The sequence below is a fragment of the Myodes glareolus genome, chromosome 9 (assembly GCF_982192425.1).
Source record: "Myodes glareolus chromosome 9, mMyoGla1.1, whole genome shotgun sequence".
NCBI lineage: Eukaryota > Metazoa > Chordata > Mammalia > Rodentia > Cricetidae > Myodes > Myodes glareolus.
In genome coordinates, this window is record NC_142034.1 from 94,913,971 (window position 1) to 94,937,057 (window position 23,087).

General features: G+C 52.1%; 2 protein-coding genes and 1 long non-coding RNA gene across 5 annotated transcripts; 1 reads left to right on the plus strand and 2 right to left on the minus strand.

Annotated features, from left to right (window-relative positions):
- The first annotated feature begins 105 nt into the window (after positions 1–105).
- Positions 106–7,952, plus strand: Syngr3 (synaptogyrin 3). Of its 2 annotated transcripts, none has more exons than XM_085694732.2 (6): positions 106–1,860; positions 2,000–2,148; positions 2,617–2,978; positions 5,624–5,861; positions 6,362–6,504; positions 6,583–7,952. In XM_085694732.2, exons 3-6 carry the CDS (start codon positions 2,880–2,882, stop codon positions 6,790–6,792), a joined length of 690 nt encoding a protein of 229 aa, XP_085550858.1. In that variant the 5' UTR covers positions 106–1,860; positions 2,000–2,148; positions 2,617–2,879; the 3' UTR covers positions 6,793–7,952. The 2 variants fall into 2 exon arrangements, with proteins under 2 accessions (XP_085550858.1, XP_087766891.1); XM_087910765.1 differs by having other exon boundaries at positions 6,389–6,504.
- Positions 2,031–2,684, minus strand: LOC146892850 (uncharacterized). Its single transcript, XR_015003514.2, has 2 exons — positions 2,472–2,684; positions 2,031–2,192 (listed from the first exon to the last, which is right to left on the minus strand). It is a non-coding gene; the product is annotated as an uncharacterized LOC146892850 (long non-coding RNA).
- A 2,257-nt stretch (positions 7,953–10,209) lies between the features above and the next one.
- Znf598 (zinc finger protein 598, E3 ubiquitin ligase) lies at positions 10,210–22,931 on the minus strand. Of its 2 annotated transcripts, none has more exons than XM_085694730.2 (12): positions 22,682–22,931; positions 15,481–15,593; positions 14,976–15,105; positions 14,526–14,737; positions 14,146–14,363; positions 13,522–13,630; positions 12,953–13,140; positions 12,760–12,844; positions 11,906–12,666; positions 11,443–11,602; positions 11,181–11,328; positions 10,210–11,102 (listed from the first exon to the last, which is right to left on the minus strand). In XM_085694730.2, the coding sequence occupies exons 1-12, from the start codon at positions 22,898–22,900 to the stop codon at positions 10,749–10,751; spliced, it is 2,697 nt and encodes an 898-aa protein (XP_085550856.1). In that variant the 5' UTR covers positions 22,901–22,931; the 3' UTR covers positions 10,210–10,748. The 2 variants fall into 2 exon arrangements, with proteins under 2 accessions (XP_085550856.1, XP_085550855.1); XM_085694729.2 differs by having other exon boundaries at positions 13,513–13,630.
- Positions 22,932–23,087: the final 156 nt, after the last annotated feature.

A 23,087-nucleotide genomic window follows, 5' to 3' on the forward strand; every position in this document is an offset into this window, starting at 1 on the left:
TTCGTACTGATGAATGGGCTTGCTTTTGCTTCTCTGTGATTGGTTAGAAGTCACTATGGAGCAGCTGAGACAAGCTCTTCATGAAGTCAGGATTCCTAGGGTGAGAAAGAAGCTGAAGATAACTAGGGCACTATGGGATACAAATGGGGAGCGGCCAGAGTGTTGGCAGCTAGGAATTTAGGGTTCATTGGAATTCAGAATGCTGAGTGTATACCCTCCAGTTGGGCTCCTCTGGATCTGCTCAGTTCAGTCTGTACTTCGGGGAGGCTCCCAACTAGAGCATCCCAGCAGCAGTGCGTAAAGATACTATTCTTTCCTGTGTCGGCCCTTCTATGGGTGAGGACTAGCTGGGGTATGACTTCCTTGTGCTGGCTGTTTATCCAGCACCCACGTAGTGACTCCAGTCCCAGGGGATCCAACACCATGAGTACCAGGTACAAAAGCCCATACAGAAATACATACAGGGCAAACACTCAAAACATGTTTATTTGTTGTCTGTGTCTGTTGGTCCCCCTTCCTGCTTGTTTGTAGCCTCCCTGCTTCTGTGTAACCCTGACTGGCCTACAACTCTCTCTGTAGACCAGGCTTGCCTTGAACTCACAGAGATCCACCTCCCTTTGCCTCCTGAGTGATGGGATTAAAGGTGTGCGCCATCACTGCCTGGTTCAAAACACATTACAAAAAAAAAAAAAAAGCAGCCAGGTGTGGTGACACACATGCCTTTGCCTTCAGCACCAGCACTCGGGATGCAGAGGCAGTCAGATCTCTGTGAAGTGTGAGGCCAGCTTGGTCTACATACTGAGATCCAGGTCAGCCAGGACTACATTGATCCTGTCTTAAACTCAAAACCTTCATTTTGTCCCTGTTCACAGGGCATCCAGGTCAAGACAAGTGAAGCTGTGGTGTAAAGGAAGGTTATGGTATGAGCTGGCATTTGAGAGCTCTCAGTGGTCAGCACATAGAGAGTGCTGAGAGGCAACACAGGAATAGGAGCCCAGCATGGTGGCACACACCTTTAATCCCAGTGCTGCATAGTGAGACCCTGTCAACAGAGGGATTGTAAGCCTATAGATCTGGCAAATGAAGGACAGGAAAGGGCTTTCAAGAAGAGGCTCATGATAGCTGGGGATGTAGCTCCGAGGGGAAATGCTTGCCTGGCATGCATAATACCCCAGGTTCTATCCCCAGCAATGGGAAAATAAGGCAGCTATGAGATAGACACTGGAGGTGTGAGCGGTGTGTAAGAATCAAGCGGAGGTGCCTGACCAGATGCAGGATAGGGGCAGGTAGTGAGGGAAAAGGGGAGGGAGAGGTACTAGAAATAGATGGGAACAGCCTGAATTTGCTGCTAAGGGGAACAGAGTGTGACCAAAAGCTGTTTATTTGGTGATATTAGGAATTTAATCTGAGACACCCACTTAGCACTACCATGCTAGGCAGGTATTCTGCCACTGGGCTATATACTCAGCCCAAGAACTGTTTTTCAAAGAATGTGCTGCATTTTTTTTTCTGAGTGCGGATATAAATGATGGAGGAAAAGGGGGAAATGGATGATAACACAGATCTGCCCACACCTAAAATGGAATTCAAGGTATTGGAGTTGACCAAACTGGTGGGCTGCACCTGCTCTGCTCACCTGTGACCCAGAAACAACTGGTTTCCTAGGGACTGGACACCACAGCTACCCTTCCCTCTGAAGAATGATCAACAGGTCACAATAAAGTGCTTGGCACTGCACAGTCTTAATGTGTGTAAACTTTGCTTATATCTGGCTCTGTTCCCAGGGAAGACAGAGACAGACAACTGAGGACCTCATCCATGATCTTTGATTATACCCCTGCTTCTGCCGTGACCATGAAGGTAGAGTCATTCAGTCTCCTATCAGCCTGGCACTGGAAGCATGAAGTGGGTCTGTGGGAGTCCCAGCAGTGGCCAGGGTAACTAGGTAATACCTGGAACAAGGTCGTATCTCTGCTGCTTCTCCCCTCCTTGAACTCAGGATTAAATAGCTACAGATCAATTCTGGAGACTAGAGATGGAGACAGTTTATGGAAGACATGACCCAACCAGAGGAAAAGAACAGAGATGTTCAGCCTTCACTCCTGCTGGCCACAGTGGTCTCTGCCTCACAGACAAGTATCCCTGAAGGTAAACGCCACTCTTCTCACCTGACCCAGCTAGGAAGGTACAACCTGTGAAGGAGAAGTCAGAATGCAGTGGGAATGTGAGCCACAGCAATATAAGTGTGTACCACATCTCTGAGCTGAGATTTTCTTCCTTCTCAGTCAGAAAGAGGTCAGGGGCTTCTTTCCTTAAGTGTTCTTTGCTTTTCTTTCTAGAGTGATGAAAGAGCTAATGAGAAAGGCCCCCAGTGATTTACCCCCGGTCTTCTGAGACAACTGGGGGCTGGTTGTCTTTCCCTGAATGCAAACGGCAAGATGCTAGGCCTCATTTTCCCCTTATATACTCACCAAAAGGCCCTCCTGGTCAGAGAAGCACATTGATGATGTGCTCGTCCTTCTGTCAGTGATCTTGGCCGTGACAAAATCTGAGTTCAGTCCTTACCTTCTCTTGCCCACCTCTAAACCCCATGAGGACCTCGCTTTGTCTTTCCAGAGAATGTCCCCATCTCCGACTCTGTCATGCAGGGGACAGTGAGCAGGAAGGACGCAGGGCAGGGCTCAGGTCCCCGGCGCGTGGACCCTGTCGGGGGCGCTGGCACGGCCCCGCCCCGCGCGCCCCCGCCGCAGCCGACGCGCGCTCCCGGGAGGCGGCGGCAGCGGCAGCATCCGTAGCATCAGCAGCCTCAGCAGCAGCCCCGGGCGGTCTCGGGCAGGGCAGACCGGCGGGACAAACGGACAGAAGGCACAGGTCCTGCCATGGAGGGAGCCTCCTTTGGCGCGGGCCGTGCGGGAGCTGCCTTCGATCCCGTGAGCTTCGCAAAGCGGCCCCAGACCCTGTTGCGGGTCGTGTCCTGGGTGAGTGGTCCCAAAGCAGACCCCTTCCCGGTCCCTCATTTCTCATAGCATCTCTGTCTCCCACCCTCACCCGCCCCCTGCCCATAGCCCCTCACCCTCCTCTCCGTCGGCCCCTCCCCCCCGACCGCAGGTTGGGGTGACGTCACACAGCTAGGCGCGCCCACCTGCGGGCGGGGGAAGGGCCGGCTGTTACCAATAGACCTTGAGAGGTCACCGCTGGTCTCCCCCTGCCCTCAATTCCTCTTTAGGTCCAATCCAGTCCCCTTCCTCAGCATTCTCTTCATTTTTCAGGTTCCCAAAACCTGGAAGCGGGCATAGGGTTGCGGATGTGGTTCTCCGAGGGGTTCAGGGACTAAATTCCAGATGGGAAAGGGGGCATGGGAGCGCAGTTCCTCCCTTTGCTGGATCATAAATTCACCAGGTTCATTTAAAGGGAGTTGGTCCTTCCTAGACCCCCGTAGGTCTCAGTTGAAGGAGGGCAAGGGGGCTCCTGGCTGGTGTAGTTAGAAGGGGCTCATCTGGGAAGGCTTCCGGGAGATGGCATAGAAGCTGCAGACTAGGGGTAACCTATCCCACTGAGCATGTTTTGCCTGTCCTAATCCCTAGGGCAGAAGATTTAGTAGATGGGTGCCAAGTTCTGGATTTTGTCCAGCTGACACTTGTCTAATTTCCATGCTTGTCTTGGAGGAGGGCGGTTCCCAGGGTGGGGCATCCCCTCCCCGCAAGATCTCGTGAACTGAAGCAAGACTCTTCTGGTCCTGACTTGTGCATTGCTCTCAAGGGACTTGTCCATGCTGTGTCATTTTCCATGGCTACATTATCAAGGAGTTTGGGTGAGAAAGGAGTGAAATATGATTTGAGACTAGAGGACATTTTTTAGAAACACAGGACTGCCTAGACTTAGCGTGTGCTTCCATCCTGCCTCGGAGAACTGGTGGGCAGGAGGGACTGAAGTCAGTGGTCACTAGGCAGTGGTGATGCTCGCCTTTAATCCTAGCACTCAGGAAGCAGAGGCAGATGGATCTCAGTGAGTTCTAGGCCAGCCTGGTCTACAAAACGAGTTCCAGGATAGCCAGGACTGTTTCGCAGAGAAACCCTGTTTTGGAAAACCAAAAAGAAAAAAAAGATCAGTGGTCAATTTTAGAGCCCAAGCCCAATGCTTTAGAATCAATGCTCTTGACTGATTTTTTTTTTTTTTTGAGACACAGTTTCTCTGTAGTTTTTGGAGCCTGTCCTGGAACTTGCTCTGTAGACTACGCTGGCCTCAAACTCTGAGATCCGCCTGTCTCTGCCTCCTGGGTGCTGGGATTAAAAACATTCACCACCACCACCCAGCTTTAACTGATATTTTAACTGGTGACTTACAGGGGTCATTTCTGGTGTCCACTATTGCTAGTGGACACTCTTGGACTCAGCATTCCTAGCCAGGTCAGTTTACTTATGTGGTATGCTAAGGAGCAGACACACGCAGCTCCCATGTGCAGAGGTCCAGTTCAGAAGGGGAAAGACTGGCATATTTTCACATCTCCCTAGACAGCTGCCCCTTGGCTTTATTCTCAACAGTGCCCTGGCCTACCGCAAGCCCGGAAGTCACCCAGGAAGTCACCCATATAAGTGAAGGCTCCTGTCTTCACACTTTTACGTAAACTCTGGGAGGCCATAGGTTCCAAGACCTGCAGAGGAGTCAGGGAGCTATGGCTCTTAGCGACTTCACCATGGGTGCTCTAATATGCCTCCTCTAAAGGGAATAGGAAGAGTGGTGTCTCAGATTATGTTTATGAGTGTTTTCCTGCGTGTATGTCTGTGCACCATATGTGTGTTTAGTACTGGCAGAGGCCAGAGAGGCATCTGACCCCCTGTCACCGAGTTACAGTCTTGAGCTTCCACATGGGTGCTGGGAATCAAACCCTGGTTCTTAAGGATAATCTAGCCAGTGCTTTTAACTATTGAGCCATCTCATTTGAGCTCTGTATTATTGTTTTATTAGTGTCTTATGTCGCCAAGGGCATCTTCCTCTTTTTTTTTTCTTTTTTTTTTTAAACTTTATTTTATGTGCATTGGTGTGAAGGTGTCAGATCCCCTGCAACTGGATCTTCAGACAGTTGTGAGCTGCCATGTGGGTGCTGGGAATTGAACCTGGGTCCTCTGGAAGAACAGTCAGTGCTCTTAACCACTGAGCCATCTGTCCAGCCCCCTCCTCTGGTCTTTCTTACTCCACCTCCGGAGTGTTGTGATTACAGACATACAGTATTACTTCCATACAAACCTATGCAAAGTAGCGGTCTTAGCTACTCTGTAAATGCTTCTTTCTTTTTCTTTTCTTTTTTTTCTTTTTCTTTTTCTTTTTTTTTTTTTTTGGTTTTCCAAGACAGGGTTTCTCTGTGTAGCCCTGGCTATCCCTCTATAGACCAGGTTGATCTCAGACTCGAGATCTCCTGAGTGCTGGCATAAAAAGCGTGTGCCACCCCCACCCAGCTTCTTTATTTTCAATAATTCCTCAATATGCAAAAGGGTGGGAAGATGGGTTCGATGCTGCAGAACTCTGGGACAGGCATGGAGATTTGGGACTCTTGACAGGGCAACAGATGCCTCGGGCAGTGGCATGAGGAGTCCTCATAGCCCTAAACGCTGCCTGCTGCTGGCAGGTTTTCTCTATTGCCGTGTTCGGGCCCATAGTCAACGAGGGCTATGTAAACGCGGACAGCGGTCCAGAGCTGCGTTGCGTCTTCAACGGAAATGCGGGCGCCTGTCGCTTCGGCGTCGTGCTGGGTCTCGGGGCCTTCATCGCCTGCGCTGCCTTCCTGCTGCTGGACGCGCGTTTTCAGCAGATCAGCAGCGTCCGAGACCGTCGCCGCGCAGTACTTCTGGACCTGGGCTTCTCAGGTGGGCGGGGCCGGCGGTGAGAGGCGTGGCCTAATAAAGAGTCGGGTAGGGCAGGACTTGGTGCGTTGAGCTGAAGGAGCGTGAAGAGGGACAGTTTGACTTAATCCGGGAGATCAAAGGGTCTTGGGGGGCGTGACTAGTCCTCTAAGAAATAGGATCGGGCATGCAGGCTGCCATGGGGAAGAATCCCATGGGGCTTCTTCCGGGGAATGTAACAGGTTTCCAGATGCACCTCAGGATTTTGAGCCCGTAGGACCCAATCACCTAGAGGTACGGAGGGAGCCCTGTGCTGGGAGCGCCGGGGGTCTCAGGGCTCATGGCTAACACAGTGAAAGGAATGTCTGAGGCAAGGACCAAGGGTGGGCTGCGAAGGGGCGGGATCTTGGAGGTCTTGTAAACAGGGATTTTCCGGTGAACCGGAGGGACCTTCTCTGAATGGTTCAACTAGACCACAGATCCTGGTGGTGGAACACCATCTGATCACCAGTCCCCATCTGCAGGGGTCTGGTCCTTCCTGTGGTTCGTAGGCTTCTGTTTCCTCACCAATCAGTGGCAGCGCACAGCGCCAGGACCAGGCACTGCACAGGCTGGGGATGCGGCGCGGGCCGCCATCGCGTTCAGCTTCTTCTCCATCCTCAGCTGGGTGAGTGCGGGTCCCGTGGGTAGTGGGACCTGGGGTGTCTCCGGGTTTGCCCCAGCTGACCCTGGTTCTTTCATCCAGGTGGCACTCACCGTGAAGGCCCTGCAGCGGTTCCGCCTGGGCACCGATATGTCTCTGTTTGCCACAGATCAGCTAGGTGCTGGGGCTGCTCAGGCCTACCCAGGCTACCCAGTGGGCAGTGGTGTGGAGGGCACAGAAACATACCAGAGCCCGCCCTTCACCGAAACCCTGGACACCAGCCCCAAAGGGTACCAGGTGCCTGCCTACTAGTAGCTGTTAGGCTTCGGCCAGGGCTGGAAGGCCACCTCACCATCGTAGGCCTCGAGGCCTCCTGGGACCTTTCCTGGGTCCTACCGTCCCAGTGCCAAGGACAGAGAAAGTGGCCACTGTGGGTCTCTGGGACCAAGGGGAGTAGCCTCCCTAGGATTCCTGGACTATCCCCACAAAGTTTCCCTTAGTTAGAGGTCCCAGTTCTAAGGCCCTCTGAGAAAAAAAAACAGTACTGCCTGAAGTGGGCTGTCCTGGGAAGCATTCCTTTCATGGGCCAGCCAACCATGGGCTCACCTGTCCACTCTAGGGTCAGAAGTCCAGCGGCCTTCCAGGGCAGGGTGCAAGGGCTTCTGAGGATAAAGGAGAGGGGAGCCTATTTGCACCCTTAGGTTATGGCCCTTGTTCCCAGTCCCATGTCTCTGTGGACAGTGACTGCCCTGGCTCCTATCATTGTGGTCCACCCTGTCCAGAGGCCCCCTCTACTTTCCTCTTGCAGGATTCCCTAGAGCAGCTCAGCCCTGTCGGTATTGTGATTGTGATTAAGTCTTCAGGTTTCATCTCATAGTGCCCCCATAAGCTGCCCCTCTCTGTGTGGCTCCTGCCCAGATGTGGGTGCTTCTGCCCAGGAAGGCATAGACAGCTATGGGCCTGGGTACCCACTCTTCAGTAAGACCTTCCCTAGGGAAGAGTGAGACAGCTGGGTACCTGGGTAACAGGCAAGACAAGCCTCTTACAAGGTCTCATCTGCCCAGGGTGTTGCTGAAGGGTCATTCCTGTAAATGGCTTAACCTTGCTTCCTGAACCAGTCCCCCCATTCTATTGTCCGTTCCCTTTTAAGGCCCAGACCAGGTCCCTGTGCGTAGCAAACTACTCATGCATTGCTCGAAGCTGGCTTTTCACATCAAGTCAAACCAAATGCGTTGCCATATCTCATTCTTCCAGACAAAATGCCTCCCTGTGGAGTTGCAGTTGAATGACAACCCTGTACGTTGTAGCATAGACCAGTTATGTGGATATTTAAGTGATCATGTTTACAATTTTTGTATATATGGATCTATTTCTCTCTCTTCTGAAAGAACAATCCGTGATTGTGTATTTTCAGTGTCCCCTGTTATAACTGCAACTTCTTTACAATAAAGACTGTAAATGCATTGGCCACAGCTAAGGTATTCCTAGAATCATTTCCACCCCACCCTACTGTGCTGAGGTCTGGGGTCTCAGGACATCAGGACCCAGAATTTGGGAGGGGGTAGGAAGATGGAAGTTAGGCTGACTACTAGGTTTTAGAGAAAGGCCACAGGACTATGATCCCTTAATAGATCACATTGGTCTGGTGAAATTTGTTACTCAGTACAAGCTCTCTGAAATGCTGGAGACTGCTGTGGAGTATTAGCTGAAGATGTGTTACATTCGTTTATGCTGTGAAACATTTGTTTAATGATACAAAGATGTGCTGCATTTGTTTAACTCTGTGAAGCTGTTACTGTGCCTGTCTAAAACACCTGACTGATCTAATAAAGAGCTGGATGACCAATAGCTAGACAGGAGAGAGAACTAGGCAGAGCTGCCAGGCAGAGAGAATAAATAGAAGAGGGTGGAGTGAGAAAGGAGGATGCCAGGAGCCAGCCACACACCAGCAACAGAGTAAGAAGTAAATACACATAGATTAGAGAAAGGTAAAAGCCCAGAGGCAAAAGGTAGGCAGAATAATTTAAGAAAAGCTGTCTAGAAATAAGCCAAGCTAAGGCTGAACATTCATAAGAAAGAATAAGCCTCCCTGTATTTAACTGGGAGCTGGGTGGTGGGCCCCCAAAGAACAAAGAGTAAAAATAACCAACTACAGGAGACCCTCTCCTCTTTTATCCCTTTTCTTGTTTCCTTTTGTCTTTTTTGCTGTAGTGTGTGTACCTGTCAGTGTTTTGTTTTGTTTGAGACAGGGTTTCTCTTGTGTAGCCCTGCCTGTCCTGGAACTCTGTAGGCCAAGCTGGCCTAGAACTCAGAGATCTGCTTGCCTCTGCTTCCCAAGTGCTGGGATTAAAAGTGTGTTTGACCATGCCCTGCCCACCCTTTAAAAAAAGATTTATTTTCGTTTTTTGTTTGTTTCGAGACAGGGTTTCTTTGTAACTTTGGAACCTATCCTGGAACCAGCTCTTGTAGACCAGGCTGGTCTCGAACTCACAGAGATCCGCCTGCCTCTGCCTCCCAAGAGTTGGGATTAAAGGCGTGCACCAACACCACCCGGCCTTCTTTTTGGTTTTTTAGAATGGGGTTTCTCTGTGAAGCAACAGACTGGCCTGGAACTCAGAGATCCTCCCGCCTCTACCTCCTGAAGGCCGAGATTAAAGGCATTCACCACCACTGCCAGGCTCAATGTCTTTTTCCCCCCTTTTAAAAATGTTTATATTATCTTGCTTTAGTAACTAATTGACCTGGTTGGTCCAGGCGGCTCCTTCCATTGGGTGACCATCAGTTCTGTTTTAGCTCTTTTAGATGTTAGGGTGCTATTCAGACCTGGCTTATGTGAACATCCCAATGTCCAGTTTGATACAGGATTGATGGCAAAGTGTGGAGGGTATATGGGTACCTGGGACATGAGCTTTGACCTCATTACTTTCTGAAGTCATTTTCCTAAGTCTCTGACTTTATTTGATCTTTGTAGTACTTTCTAGTTCCCTGGGGCTCTTTCCTTAGTCCTGTTAAGAAAGCTAGACTTGTAGGGTGGTGGCGGCGTATGCCTTTAATCCCAACAGAGGCAGGCGGATCTCAGGGAGTTTGACACCAGCATGGTTTACAAAGCAAGTTCTAAAACAACTAGGATTATGTAAAGATTCTATTTCAAGAAAGAAAACAAAAGAAAAACTCAAAAAACTTTCTGTGTGCGTGTGTGTAAACATTAGAGAACACCTGTAGGAGCTGTCTCTCCTACTGGGTAGGTTCTAGAGATCAAACTCAGGTTGCCAAGTTTGGCAACAAGCACCTTTACCCACTGAAACATTTTGGCGGCCCCGCCCCCTTATTTATTTACTTACTTGCTATTTATTTAGCAAGCTTTACTCATCCATTTTATTCATTCATTTCTTCATTTATTGAGGCAGAGTTTTTCTGTATAGCACTGGTTATCCTGGAACTCGCTCTATAGACCAGGCTGGCCTAGAACTCAGATCACCTGCCCTTGTCTCCCATGTGGTGGGATTAAAGGTATGTGCCACCGCCTCCCAGCCATGTAACCCTATTTTTGAAAGGCACTTTCATTGATAATCAATTGTTAGGTCATGCACGGCCAGGTCTGTTCTGGGAAACCTGGGCAGTGCCTTAGCTCCATGTGGGACCCAGGGCTGCCAACCTCTTCCTTGCATCCCAGCATATCTAGGCTTCCTGATACACTCAGAGGCAGAGATACTCAGGACACCACCCATGTGCAGTACTGTAAAATAAATTTATTTGAAGATAAACTGTCTTTTATAAAATGTCAGAGGCAATTTGAGATCTTAGTTTAACTTGTCTCGTAAAAAGATTGAACTTCAAGTAGCACAATTTTGTGTGTGGTTTTAATCTGGAACATTCTCTCTGAAACAGCCAATTGTCTACACAACACACTTGACTCTGACTCCAGCACCAGTGCACCCGAAGCTGTCAGCTGTAGGCTCGACTCAGGAGGGCTCTTCAGACCACTGAGACATCTAGCTATGACCACAGGTTCAGTCCCGACATCCTAGTCCTTCCCTCCCCGGCACATCCCAAAATCCCAATACAAACCAAGACTGGCTCTCTGCCAAGCAGGGGACAGAACTTAAGTGATGGTGCACAGGGTACACCTTTCCTGATGCCCTCCTGGCAGGCCTGGATAACCAGGAGGCCTGAGCCTCAGCCTTCCCAGGGCCCAACCTAGTTGCCTGGCAGCTGGGAAGAGGAAGGAGGCGCTAGGGTGTGACAGCTCTTGCCCTCACCAGCAGGAGCTACGTAATGATCCTGGCAATGGCTTGAAGGGAGGGGAAGTCATCGTCCCGGGCAGCGTGCAGTGCCTGGTGGCTGCTGATGTCACCGTGTGCCAGTACCTGCTGGCAGGTGGGGCACACGCAGCAGTCCAGGCCCAGCTGTTGGGTGCTGGTCTGCCACACATTCTTCTTGTTCTTCTTAGACTTGGAGTTGGGAGGCTTCTCACGACTGCAGAAGTCAGTGTGTGCGGACAGCAGCTCCTGTTGTTTGGCTATGTCTGGTAGGAGCGCCAGCAGCTCACTGAAGATCTTTTGGAAGTTCTCCCCAAGCAGGTCTCGGCAGCTTTTGTAGTACTGAGCCGCAGAGATCATCCCCTGCCACCCAGAGAGCCACAGCCAGTCATTTTCACCCTGGGCAAAGACAGGCCAGCCTCCCAACTGCTCTCACCTCACCTGTCTGAACTCCCCTGAATGGCTCTTAAACTTGCTGAAGCAGGCCTCACTCTGCAGAAAGTCCTTGATGGACTGGATGAGCTGTAGGTTCCTCTCCCGGAAGTTCTCAGGAACTAAGTAGGCTCGTGGTGTGGGTGTTAGCCGGGGTCTGAGGTCAGATGAGGAGGCTTGAGCATTTAGGGTGACTTAGGTTGCACCCTCCCGTGAGTACCCAGTGGCCAGTGGCAGAAGGTCAGAAGGTCAGGGAGCCCACTCCACTTACGCTTTCATGGTGGTGGTGGTGGGACTGGGAACACAGGCTGAGTGGGAACTGGGCAGGAAACTGGAGAAGCCAGGGGGTGGCTTGCTGATGGGAGGCACCAGGCCTGGTGGGAGTGGGGGTGGAGACGGTGTACTCTTCAAGAGCACCACGGTGTTAAAGCCTGCAGGGTGACAAGAACCTCAACGTGGTCCCAACTGGTCCAGTTTTTCTGAGTGCCCAGCCCTGTAGCAGGTTCAGGAGCAGAACCCTATGTGGGGGACTCACCACTGTAGGGAACTCCCTGCCCTACAAAGCACTAAGAAGTAGTTAGCTGCCAGGGTGGCTCCTGCATCCTGCAAGTTTCCTCTACGGGAGAACTGGGAGCCCACTACACATCCCCACCGTGGGCTGACCCCCAGCCTGACACTAGGACGCTAGCACTTCTTAGAAACCTGAGGAACCCATTGGCACTGGACACACATACCTGGGGGAGGAGGCATCCTGGGTGGACAAGGGCCTCCAAGTGCTGGGAAGTCCTCCTGTGGTAGGGGGCAAGGGAGGGGACCCAGAGGTCTCGGAAGCCCTGGGGGCTCCTTTGGGGTGTTCCGTGCCAGGGCTGGCCCCTCTGAATGTCCATTGACAATGGTTACTGGCACCTCAGCTTTGTTTAAAGAGGATTCAGGGGCCTGCTCAGCCCCAGAGGGCTTTGGGATGTGATCAGGGGGCAGCAGTGAGGACGACGCAGGTCCAGTCTTCTCAGAGCCCACCTTCTTCTTCTTGCCAACCTTGGTAGAACTCTGGTTGGCAGTTGGTGCCAGCAAAGAAGAGACAGCCACTGTGGTGGGCACACTCCGAAGCTCCTGCACAGTGAGGCCACCACCCTCCTCCTCATCCACTGGGGCTGGGCCACCCTTCCGGCCACCCCTGCTCCCTTTCCCTGCCTTCCGGGGAGGCTGGCTGCCACCAACTACAGCCTGGGCCCCTGGTGTAGGTGGGTTCCCTTTCTTGCTACAGCTGCTGTTCCAAGCTGAGATGAGGCTAGAGGGGGCACTGCTGGGCTTGGGTGCTGAGGAAACCAAGGCAGGGAAGTCCTCTTCCTGGAAGGTGTTCTTGCCCCTGGGAGGACCAGGATAAGCCAGTGCCAGGCCCACAGAGCCTGGGGTAACCGCTGTGCAGGAGGAAGTGGAGGCACAGAGACTGGGGAAGTCTTCATCCTTGAGCTTGGGGTTAGGTGGTGGGAGGGTGCTGGATCCAGGGAAGGGAGAACTGGTCAGTGGTTCATCAGCAGGACTTGTCTATCACAGACACCACACCCTCCTTCCCAATTCCCAAACATACTTTGAGGGGGCAGCCACTGGTCCTGGGCCTGTGGTTGGGAAGGCTTCTTGGCTTACAGGACCGTTTGTTGAGGCTTCCTTGGAGCCTTACAGACATGAAATGAGTTCAGGTGAGTCTGTGAGAACAGGCTTGGGGAAGATGAGATGCTGACTAGGAGCTGGCAGCTTTTCCCACCCAGGTGGGTTGCTGTTACCTGTGCCTTCACCCTGAGTCCGAGGCAGGCGCCGGGAGCCACGGGGCTCCTCAGACCCCCTGGCTGCTGCATCCTCTTTCTTGGGCCTGCTTCCCTCTTCCCGGTCCTCAGCCCTATGAGTATCCTCTTGCTGTTGAGCAGCCACGGAGGCCCGAATAGCAGCTGCCACTTCTCGGTCTTCTTCTTCCCTAGGATGGAGCAGGGGTGGGGAAAGACATCAGACTGGGCAAGACCCAAAGGCATAGCCTCAGACAGGCAGTGTCTGGGCTCAATCCCTGCTGTAGCCTGGGCACATGGTTGTTTTGCAGGTACTTCCTGACACAACTGCACCCTGCTTCTAAGTGCCATTCCTCCCCCCAGATTCTGCTGTCTCTGGCTAGCAATAGATAAAGAAGAAAGAACACTCTACTTGCTGAGCAGACATTGTTGCCACCCTCAGGACCCCAGGAACTCTGGCTGGAGCCCACTGACCTCATGCCTATTCCCAGCTTGACTGCTGGCAGCTGCCACCATGTGGAGGTGGTGCCAGGAGAATGTCAGTGGTATGCAAATCCTCCCACCTCTTGTACCTCCAGCTTCCCCGGCGGTTCTGCTGGGCTCCACGCCCGCTGGCCCGGCCAGCTCGGCCCTGGCGGTTGTACCTGTCCACCTCCTCGTAGTCCTCACCACTGACGACTCCTGTGGTCAGTACATAGCTTGTCATTGTCCCAGATTAACAGAGCAGTAGGACCAAAAAACTGCTGTCCAGACCATACTGATGGCCATGCTCCTGTCTGGATGGCAGAGGCTTCCCCACCCCCAAAACTTATTATGTGCAACGATAGGCCAGACACTGCAGAATCCAAACCAGCCATAACCTTTAGAAACTGGTGCCCAGTTAGTGCAAGGATAGGTCTGGTCCCTACCTTAGGAGATGGGAAATACAGAGTGGGCCTCAGTGAGTCTCCTGAGGCAGAGAAGTAGCCTAGGGATTCCAGAGCCAAAGATGCAAAACACAGGAGAGGGATGTAAGTGGACAGGAAAGGAACGAATTCTCACTAGGATTAGGTGCTCAGACAGGCTGAGTGGGTGCCTCCTCTGTGTCTCAGTTGAGCAGGAGTCTAACTGAGACCTGGATCTGAGGTCTGGGAAGCAAGGACTCACAGAAGGCCCCAGCAACTAAGCCTAGCTGAGCCTATAGGCACTTAGCTCACCCTCACTCCGGCGCGAGTGCCGTGGTGCAAAGCTAAATTGAAGGTCAATCTGCCGGTTCTGGCGTGCCTCAGCCCGGCTGCGGCTGTGGCAAGCTGTTTTATGAGCCTTGAGGTCTATCTCAGTGCGGAAGGCATGGGTGAACTGTTCAGTGCTGCAGCGGCCCTCCTCACATAGAAAGTGCTTCTCCCGGAAGTGTTCACGCAGGTATGCATAATCACTGTCAGACAGAGTCAGCAGAAGACAGATCATCTACTGCACAACGGGTAACTCCCAGAAAAGTTCTAGGAGCACCATCACTACATTCAATGCAGCATCCCAGGTCCTGCCAACCTATAGGACTTCCAGGCCCCACCCCCTGAAGCAGCCCTGGCTCACCCACCTATAGTAATCCTGGGCCCCATCAGAGTCACAGAAATGGCAGAAGTAGTGGTCACGGCGCAAGTGCTTGAGCAGCTCATCATTGTCCAGGTAACGTTCATCACAGAACTTACAGAGTGGATGTCCCCGATGGGATGTATCATCAGGGTCACCCTGCATGCGGTGACGAGCCAGGTCCTTGCGTGAGTACCACTTGCGCTCATAGGTGAAGATCTGCAGAGAACACAAGGCTAGACACAGGGTTGGGGCTCCCAAGTCTCACAGTGGAACATCATGGACAATGAGAGGACCCTGATAGTATCCACTCTACCCTAGAGCCAACTGAAGTCTGGAGGATCCTTGCAGCCACTGGGAGCCCATTCTTGCCCAGTCATAAGCAACCTAAGGCTCTGTAGGGGCCTGGGAGTTTCTGGGGGTTCCCCAGGGCAGTCCCCTCATCCTCAGGGCACACCTTGAGGTGCTTGAGGCACAACTTGCAGCAGAAGAGCTCATGTTGCTTCCGCATGTGCTGCTCCAAGTCTCCGAAGAGGCCAAAGGATGGCAGGTGGGGGCACCGTGGGCATTCATGCTGCAACAGCTGCCTGGGGAGACAACAGAGCCACCCACCATGCTGGGCTCTAAGTGTTACTGTCCAGAACAGAGCCAGATGCCAGGCCCCCACCCAGGGAGACAATGACTGTGCTCACAGGACATAGGATCCAAGTCTGTGGTTCTAGCCTTTTTTGGAGTTTTGGGGACCCTGAGTTAAATATCTATTTGCATACTCTTGTGTCCCTCAAAAGGCTAAAACTGCTAATACTCCCCGCCATTTCCACTGCCACCCTGGTGGAGAGCAAGGAGCTCCTTGTCTTGCAAGATGGGCCTAAGGTCACTGCACCAAGTACTCCCCATTCCTGATTCTGAGGGGTCACACAGATGCAAGGTAGTTGCAGCCCCTTCAGCTGAGGACCCCTCACCTGTACAATGCAAACACCTTTCCATCTGCAAAATAGATGTCGTATTTCTTCTCGTGCTGGAGCTGGTGGATGGGGATCATGGCAAAAGCAGGAAGCTTCTTCCCAAAGACCACCTGGAGAGATACAGTGGTGAGCAGGATCTGGATGGGATGGCCAAGGACCAAGCAGAGACAGAAGAGGAGCCCTCACAGTAATAAGTGGGTAGCAGCCGCTGGTTCTACAAATAGCCTAGGCCTCCACTCACTGGAAGCAGCATACAAGAACTGGAGAACAGATGTGATATCCAGGCTCCCCACCAGGAGGAAGCCATGCTTCCTGTAGGCCTGGTATCCACTCATCGCTCCACCCTAAAGGCACAGAGGAGAGCAGAGTACAAAACTTCCATAGGGTGGTGTGGGGTTGGAGGGCATGTATCCTAGAGAGCAATTACGGAAATAGCAAATGTTATGTGGTAGCTGTCAGCTGACCAACACCTGGCTACCCTGTCCATGATGCCACAGGAGAAGAAGGCTTTCACAAGACTGGCATCTGAACCTGACCACTCCTGTCAGAGCCCCATGCTTCTGCTTGTGTAGGCTGCCTAAGTCCAGGCATAAGCCATATACATACTGCAGCCACTGGAGAAGGGGCCTTAACGGGTACAGGGCAAGGCTTAGAGCGCATTGAGTGCTTAGGAGAGGGATCTGGACATTGAAGCCTTCCCCTGCATGCCCTCCTCCCCTGACTGACCCCAAGTCCCCATTTTTCCATGAAGCTCCTCCAAGTGGTGATTTACAGTGCCAACCAGTGACCCTCGTTATAACACCTCTCTGATTCAAGCCCTTGCCAGGTGCCCCTTTGCCGCAGCCCCCATCTGGCACTGTCACGTGCTTCAGCTCAGCCCTGAACTACCGTGAGCCTTTTCAGTACATCCCTGCTGGGAAAGGTCACACCAAGGTCACCTGTTACGCCAAGGCTTAGCCCAGGAGGGTATTCTGAGCCAAAATATTCAAGAGTTTGGGCAGCTCAGGAGTGATAAGGCAAAGTGGGTCCACTCACACACATGACCCACACATAGGGCCCCAAGCAGCAAAACATCTAAAGCTGCTTCTCTAGAGGAGTTGGGGGAGAGGCCAGCTCCACTTTGTCATGATATACTTGGAAATGGCACACAGACAAGAATCTAGCCCTTGTCAGGAGTCAAGGGAACCTCCATGATCTAGCCACACCCCCTTAGGGATGGGAACAAGTCAGCAGAGGCCTAACAAACCTCACTGTCATAGCTGGTAAGGCTGGATACAAGTAGGTAGTACCTTGGATGCAGCTATACCCAACATCATCTTTAGTTTTGTTTTTTTTTTTAAGACAGGGTTTTATAGAAACCAAGTTTGCCAGAAACATGCTGTGTTGCCATAGTTGGCTCTGAATTCCCAGACCCTCCCTGCCTCTACCTACCAAGAACTAGGATTATAGGAGTGTATCACCTACCTGGTTTAAGACCATCTAGACTTTTATTTATTTAGACAGTGTCTTTTTTTTTAAACTTTATTTAACTTTATTTCATGCACATTGGTATAATGATGTCAGATTCTCTTGAACTGGATTTACAGACAGTTGTGAGCTGCCATGTGGGTGCTGGGAATTGAACCCAGGTCCTCTGGAAGAGCAGTCAGTGCTCTTAACCACTGAGCCATCTCACCAGCCCCTAGACAGTGTCTTAATAAGTAGTTCTGACTGACCTATTAAAAAAAAAAAAAAAAGCTGGGTGGTGGTGGCACACACCTTTAATCCCAGTACTTGGAAGGCAGGAGCAAGTGAATCTCTTGAGAGTTAAGAGGCTAGCGTGGTCTACAAAGCAAGTTCCAGGGCAGCCAGGGCTATAACACAGACAAACCCTGTCTTGAATAATAAACAAAACCAATACTGCCCCAGCTTTCAAAGTTTCCAAATTTATAGGCATGTGCTACAATACCATGTTAAAGACGATCCTTAAATGGCGGTCACAGCTGTGCCCTCCTAAAGGCAAACCAACGAAAGCTCACAGTGGGGATTCCTCACATGGGCTGTGCTGCCCCCTCCATAATGCAGCTTTCCTGTTCCCTGGAAGCTCCTTTCCAGGTCCCAAATTCGGACAAAATCTCTAGACTCTGGTTTCTTTCTAACGTTCTAGGGGCAGGCTCACACTGAGCTATGCTTTCCAACTGCTCCCAAGGTTGCCTCTCCATCCCAGATCCAAAAGGAGTTTAGGTTGCTGGGCACTGATGGCCCACACCATTAATCTCAGCATTTGGAAGGCAGAGGCAGGTGGATCTCTGTGAGTCTGAGGCTAGCCTGGTCTACAGAGTGAGATCCAGGACAGTCAGGCTACACAGAGAAACCCTGTCTCAAAAACAAACAAGAAGAGGAGCTCAGGGCCATGAACCATGCAGAGTGCTGGAAGGAACAGCTTGAAAGCTCCTGAACACAAGCAAACAGGCACCAGGCACAGGCATACCCCCACTTAGCTCCTTTAAGACGGGCAGAAGAGCAGTCTGAGGAAACTCCCTGAAGCTGCCAAAAAGCATCCAAGCCCAACAGACGTAGCGGAGGATCAACTTCCTTCCCTAAAGGAAGCAGCGCCAGGGACGCCCCCGACACTGCCACTACCTCCAGGGACCTCTCTCAGCAGTGCACTTGGATCTACTCTGCGTGGCATCTCAGGCTATCATGGAAGAGGCTGATCTACCTTGGGGCTATGGGCACACAGCCCCTTGAACACCTCTGTTGGGCAGCTAGGACATGCTACGCAGAGCACTTCATCTGTGCTAGCCACTTCTCGTCTTGTGTGTTCATGCCGTAAACATGCTGGCTTGTTGCTCACCCACAGTACATCTCCGTGAACAGCCCAAGGTGCCCAGAGGAGAGGCAGGGAGATAACACACATCCTGTAATGAGTATGACCAGAAGCCAGACAGAGTTCTTATGAAGGGCCTGGCTGGCAACCAGAGGACTGGGATGAGAGTGCAAGGGAACCAGACCTGCTTTACCTTGTGCCACTGAGGCTAAGAACCTGCAGGCAGAAGTGATGTCAAGGGGCCACTGAGCCAAGTCTGCATGGGGAATGGGGCGTGGATCTACCAAGCAGAAACAGAGGGCCATCAAGGCCCAGGCACACCAGTCTGGTGGAGGTAGTCTAATCTACATACACCTGGATCAGGCTGAGAGGTAGGGCAGGAGACACAGGGCTGGTTCAAGAAGGGAACGGAAGTACAGGAAAAGGCCTAGGAAGAGGTTCATGGGCAGGGCAGGCCAAAGGCTGGGTGTGTTGGGTCTGATGCTAGCAGGTTTGGAGCTCTAGGCGAAAAAAACCTGCCCCTTTTCAGGCAGAGAGACCAAGATTGTCCATCTAGACTGCCTTGGTGGGCGACAGAAGAGCAGGGCATCCTGGGGCATCCCCAGCAGAGGGTGCGGCAGAAGCCCAACCAGCAAGACCCTCCCTTCCTGTAGACATTCCTGTGAGGCTAGGCAGGGGCAAAGGAGACAAAAACAAGGTGTTAGGGAGAGAAGAGTCCTAGGAAAGGGGTCACGATCTGAGGAGAAAGCTCAGGCCAGGTCAGGTCTGGGTGTGAGGCTGGGTTATTCTGGGGAGCCCTGGGCTAGGCAGCATAGGGTCCAGAGGTCAGGCAAGGATGCTTCTGAATCAGCCATGTGGGATTGGCAGCCCAGTTCCAGGGGAGACTGAGGGGGTGGGAAGCTTGCTCAGGTGGTGTCTGCCAGAGGACCTTGCTCCTCCTAACTTCCAGCATGCAACGTGTGCTCAGTAAAGAGCAGATAAAGCCGGGCGGTGGTGGCGCAGGCCTTTAATCCCAGCACCTGGGAGGCAGAGGTAGGTGGATCTCTGTGAGTCTGAGGTCAGCCTGGTCTACAGAGTGAGTTCCAGGACATACAAAGAAACCCTGTCTGGAACACACCCCCCCCCCCCCGCAAAAAGACAGGTGGAACATCATGCATCAGGAGTGTGCAATGTGGGGGGACTGGAAAGATGGTTCAGTGGTTAAGAAAAATTGCTTCTCTTCCAGAGAACTTGGGTTCAGTTCATAGCACCCACATAGAGGCTTACAACCACCTGTAACTCCAGTTCCAGAGGATTCAACATCTTCTGGAATAACATGCACACATACACATAAAAGAAAAATAAATCTTTTAATTAAAAATTATTATTTTATGTGTATATATGCCTGCATGTATGTTTGTGCACCATGTTCATGTGTGGTGCTCACAGATGACAGAAATGAATGTTAGATCTCCTGGTGGGAGTCCAACTGGGGACAGCAGCAGGGATAACTTTTGGAAAGACCAGGATCACCAGGAACAGACATTTAATCTCAGCACTCAGGAGGCAGAGACAGATGGATCTTTATGAGTTCCAGGCCAGCCTGTGTATACAGTGAGACTGTCCAAAGAAAGGAAGGGAGAGTGGGAGGGATCACAGATGGCAGACAACGCATTCACAACAGAAAAACACCAATGAGTCATCAGGTGCGGCCTGCTGACCTGGGCCTTGGAGCAATCCTGGGAAGGCCTTCAACATTCCCCTCCCACTTCCCCCACTTGTGGGCGAGGGTGTGGCCTGTCCAGAGATGTGCCGAGCAACAGGATAAAGAAAATGGCTCTGGAGAGATGTGTCCAGAGAAACACAAGAAGCTCCTAAAGGCTTAATCACCAGGGTGTGCTGGTCTCTCTCCCCAGTGCTAAAGACTGAGCCCAAGGCTCTCCATTCAATCAGTTTTGTCCACCACCTCCACAGCCTCATGCCAGTCGTCAGGCCACCTAAGCTGCTGTGTTGAAAAGTCAGAACTGCCCTGGTTCTTCACCAGACACAGCTTCAAAGTTGTGCACTGTCTCTCTGCTATACCTGGAGGCCACTCCAAAGTCTGTACAAAGAAGATCAAGGTAGACAAAATCACCTAGCAAAGGAAGCTGACCAGTTCCACATGACTTTTTTGAGACTGGGTTTCTCTGTGTAGCTCTGGCTGGCCTCAAACTCAGAGGTCTGCCTGTTTCTGCCTCTCAAGCGCAGGGATTAAAGGCTCCATACAACATCTTACACACATCTCTCCTAATTTTCATTTAGTCACCTTAAGAGAAGCCAAGGGCAGGGTTCAAGAACTAAGGGTCACTGTGGGGATTCTGGGTATGAACACAAGACATACTCAAGGTAATGCAGAACTCAGTAAGGAACAAGGAAGCTACAAGGTTACAAGTGAAGAAGGCATGGGATGAAGGAAGAGACTGAGCTGGACACTGGACAGTACCACCTCACCCAACTCCCCAAGAACTCTTGCTGCCCAGCATGGTGGTGCAAACCCACGAGGAAGCCCAGGCTTGGCCAAGGGCACCCAATGCCAAGCCACACCCCAGCCAGAGCAAGCTGACAGTTTATGTCAACAGCCCCTGCCACAGAGCTTAGAGGGTATGGGGCCCACAAGGAATGAGGGAGGGTGGACACTGGCTACAGCTGACACATGTATGTGTCCACTAACTTCCTGAGTGAAATCCAAAGCCGGGCTAGGACTACATATGTAAAGACCCCCGAAATGTCTTCCTTCCTAGAAGGCAGGCTGGAAAACCCCAGTGTTTTGACTTTCCCATCAGTATATGATGCACGGCTGGCCAGCAAAGCAAGGACCTCTGGGTAGGTCACCAGCCAAAGGCTTCCTGGAATGTTTCTGAACCCCAGATCTCACCCAGAAAGGTAAGGTTCCTGCCACCACATTACAGACCGAGTTCTTCCAGTTGCTCTTCCCCATCTGACATAGGCAGATGCTTAGGGAATGCTCCAGGGTTTCAGCTGACTCCTTTGACATAAATATTAAGAAAGAAAAGCCAGGCACAGTGGCACACACTCTTAATCCCAGCACTCAGGAGAGGCAGGTGGATCTCTGAGTTCAAGGCTAACCTGGCCTACACAGGTGAGTTCCAGGATAGCCAGAGCTATGTAGTGAGATCCTGTCTTGAAACAAAACAGAAAAACATGTGGGACATGGTGGTGCACTGTCTTTAATACCAGCACTCAGGAAGCAGACATAGGTAAATCTCTGGTTTTGAGGTCAAACACGGTCAACATTAACAAGTTCCAGGCCAGACAGGACTACATAGTGAGACCCTGTCTCAAAAAGAGCCAGGGCAGAACTCAAATAAAAAACTTGACGGCAGAAACTGAAGTAGAAGCCGGGTGGTGGTACACATGCCTTAAATCCCAGAACTATGGAGGCAGAAACAAATCAGTCTCTAATTTGAGATCAGCCTGGTCTACAGAGCTAGTTCTAGAACAGTCAAAGCTATACAAAAAAAAAAAAAATCCTGTCTCAAGAAACCAAAGCGAGAGAAAGAAAAAGAAAATATTCTTAGCATTATTGATATCTCTGCATTACTTCTAAGAACAGGAAAGTGAGATTCCCTGGCAGATGCCACTAGCCAAGGCCTTCCATGAACCAACCAAGGTAATTTCACAATGCTGGAAGTAAACAGATCTCTAAAGGCAGCAAACCAAAGAAGTCCAGCTGTACACTGCTCACCAACAGCTGGCATTGCTGGAGTGTGGGGAAACACTCCATGTGCCCTCTGACCCCTTCAGGGGTTTCCAAGTCTAGACAATAAGAAGCATCTCCTTCCCTCCACTTAGGAAGGAACCCCCAAAACTAGAACTAGTAAGAAGAAGGAAAACTTCCTAACATTGTGGACCGCCAAACACCTAAGAATCAAGTTCTGGCATCACCTCCATTCTACAAATGGAAACGCCGTCTCAGGAGCTAAGGGGTCACCGGTGAAGACCAGAAGCCCGATTACTCTGGAAATGTCCAGTTTAATCCTTTTTTTACAGAACAGTCAGCTTCCAGGATAGACAGTCCCTGGAGGTTCCCCCTGGCTGTCTCCTCCACCTCAGTGACGATCCCGAATACATGAACACTCACAGACCAAGAGAGCTCTCGACCTGACCCTGCCCTTCCCGCGGAGGGTCACAGGCTTCGAGTTCCCACAGGCATCGCTCCTCCTCCCCCGGCCCAGATGCCCCTGGCTTCCCCAGTCCCAGGAGGCCCGGCAATCGCATGCCGCTCGGACCGACCACCGGGCCTCCGGCGGGAGCGGGCGCGGCCAGGCCGCGGCCGAACACCGAGCAGGCAAAGCCATCAGGAGCCCGCCCTCTCCGCTCCGCTCCCCGTCGCGTGCCCCGTTGGCGCACCTGGCGCAGCTCCTCGCGGCACACGGCGCAGTAGCGCTGCTCGCACAGCACCCGCATCTTGGTAGAGCACCGGTAGCACACCGGGTGATCGCAGCGGCCCAGCGCCGTAGCCTCCAGGTCGCCGCAGCACAGCACGCAGCTCCCGCCGCCCCGCTCGGGCGCTGCCACCGCCTCCAGAGCCGCGCGCCGCCCCTCGGCGCCCGCCGCCGCCGCCGCCATGGCCGGGCTCCGGCCCCCTCCCGGCCGGCGCGGCACTGCGCGGCCTGGCTCCCGACAGACCCGCCTCTTCCGTCGACGTCACTGCCCCTCCAGGCAACCGCCCCGCCTGGCGGAAGTACGCACTGCGACTTCCTCTCGAGCTTGGTAAAGGTGCAGAGTTGGATATGCTCCGGGCGTTCTATCCTGT

What these genes read in the sequence shown, in the direction of transcription:
- Syngr3 (XM_085694732.2), top strand. Translation starts at nt 2,880, where the DNA reads ATGGAGGGAGCCTCCTTTGGCGCGGGCCGTGCGGGAGCTGCCTTCGAT. An exon ending in TGTTGCGGGTCGTGTCCTGG is followed by an intron (nt 2,979 to 5,623) that starts GTGAGTGGTCCC and finishes TGCTGCTGGCAG; the next exon opens with GTTTTCTCTATTGCCGTGTT. An exon ending in TCTTCTCCATCCTCAGCTGG is followed by an intron (nt 6,505 to 6,582) that starts GTGAGTGCGGGT and finishes TCTTTCATCCAG; the next exon opens with GTGGCACTCACCGTGAAGGC.
- Znf598 (XM_085694729.2), bottom strand. Translation starts at nt 22,900, where the DNA reads ATGGCGGCGGCGGCGGCGGGCGCCGAGGGGCGGCGCGCGGCTCTGGAG. An exon ending in GCACTCGCGCCGGAGTGAGG is followed by an intron (nt 13,631 to 14,145) that starts GTGAGCTAAGTG and finishes TACTGACCACAG; the next exon opens with GAGTCGTCAGTGGTGAGGAC. An exon ending in CCAGTGGCTGCCCCCTCAAA is followed by an intron (nt 12,667 to 12,759) that starts GTATGTTTGGGA and finishes CCCTGGATCCAG; the next exon opens with CACCCTCCCACCACCTAACC.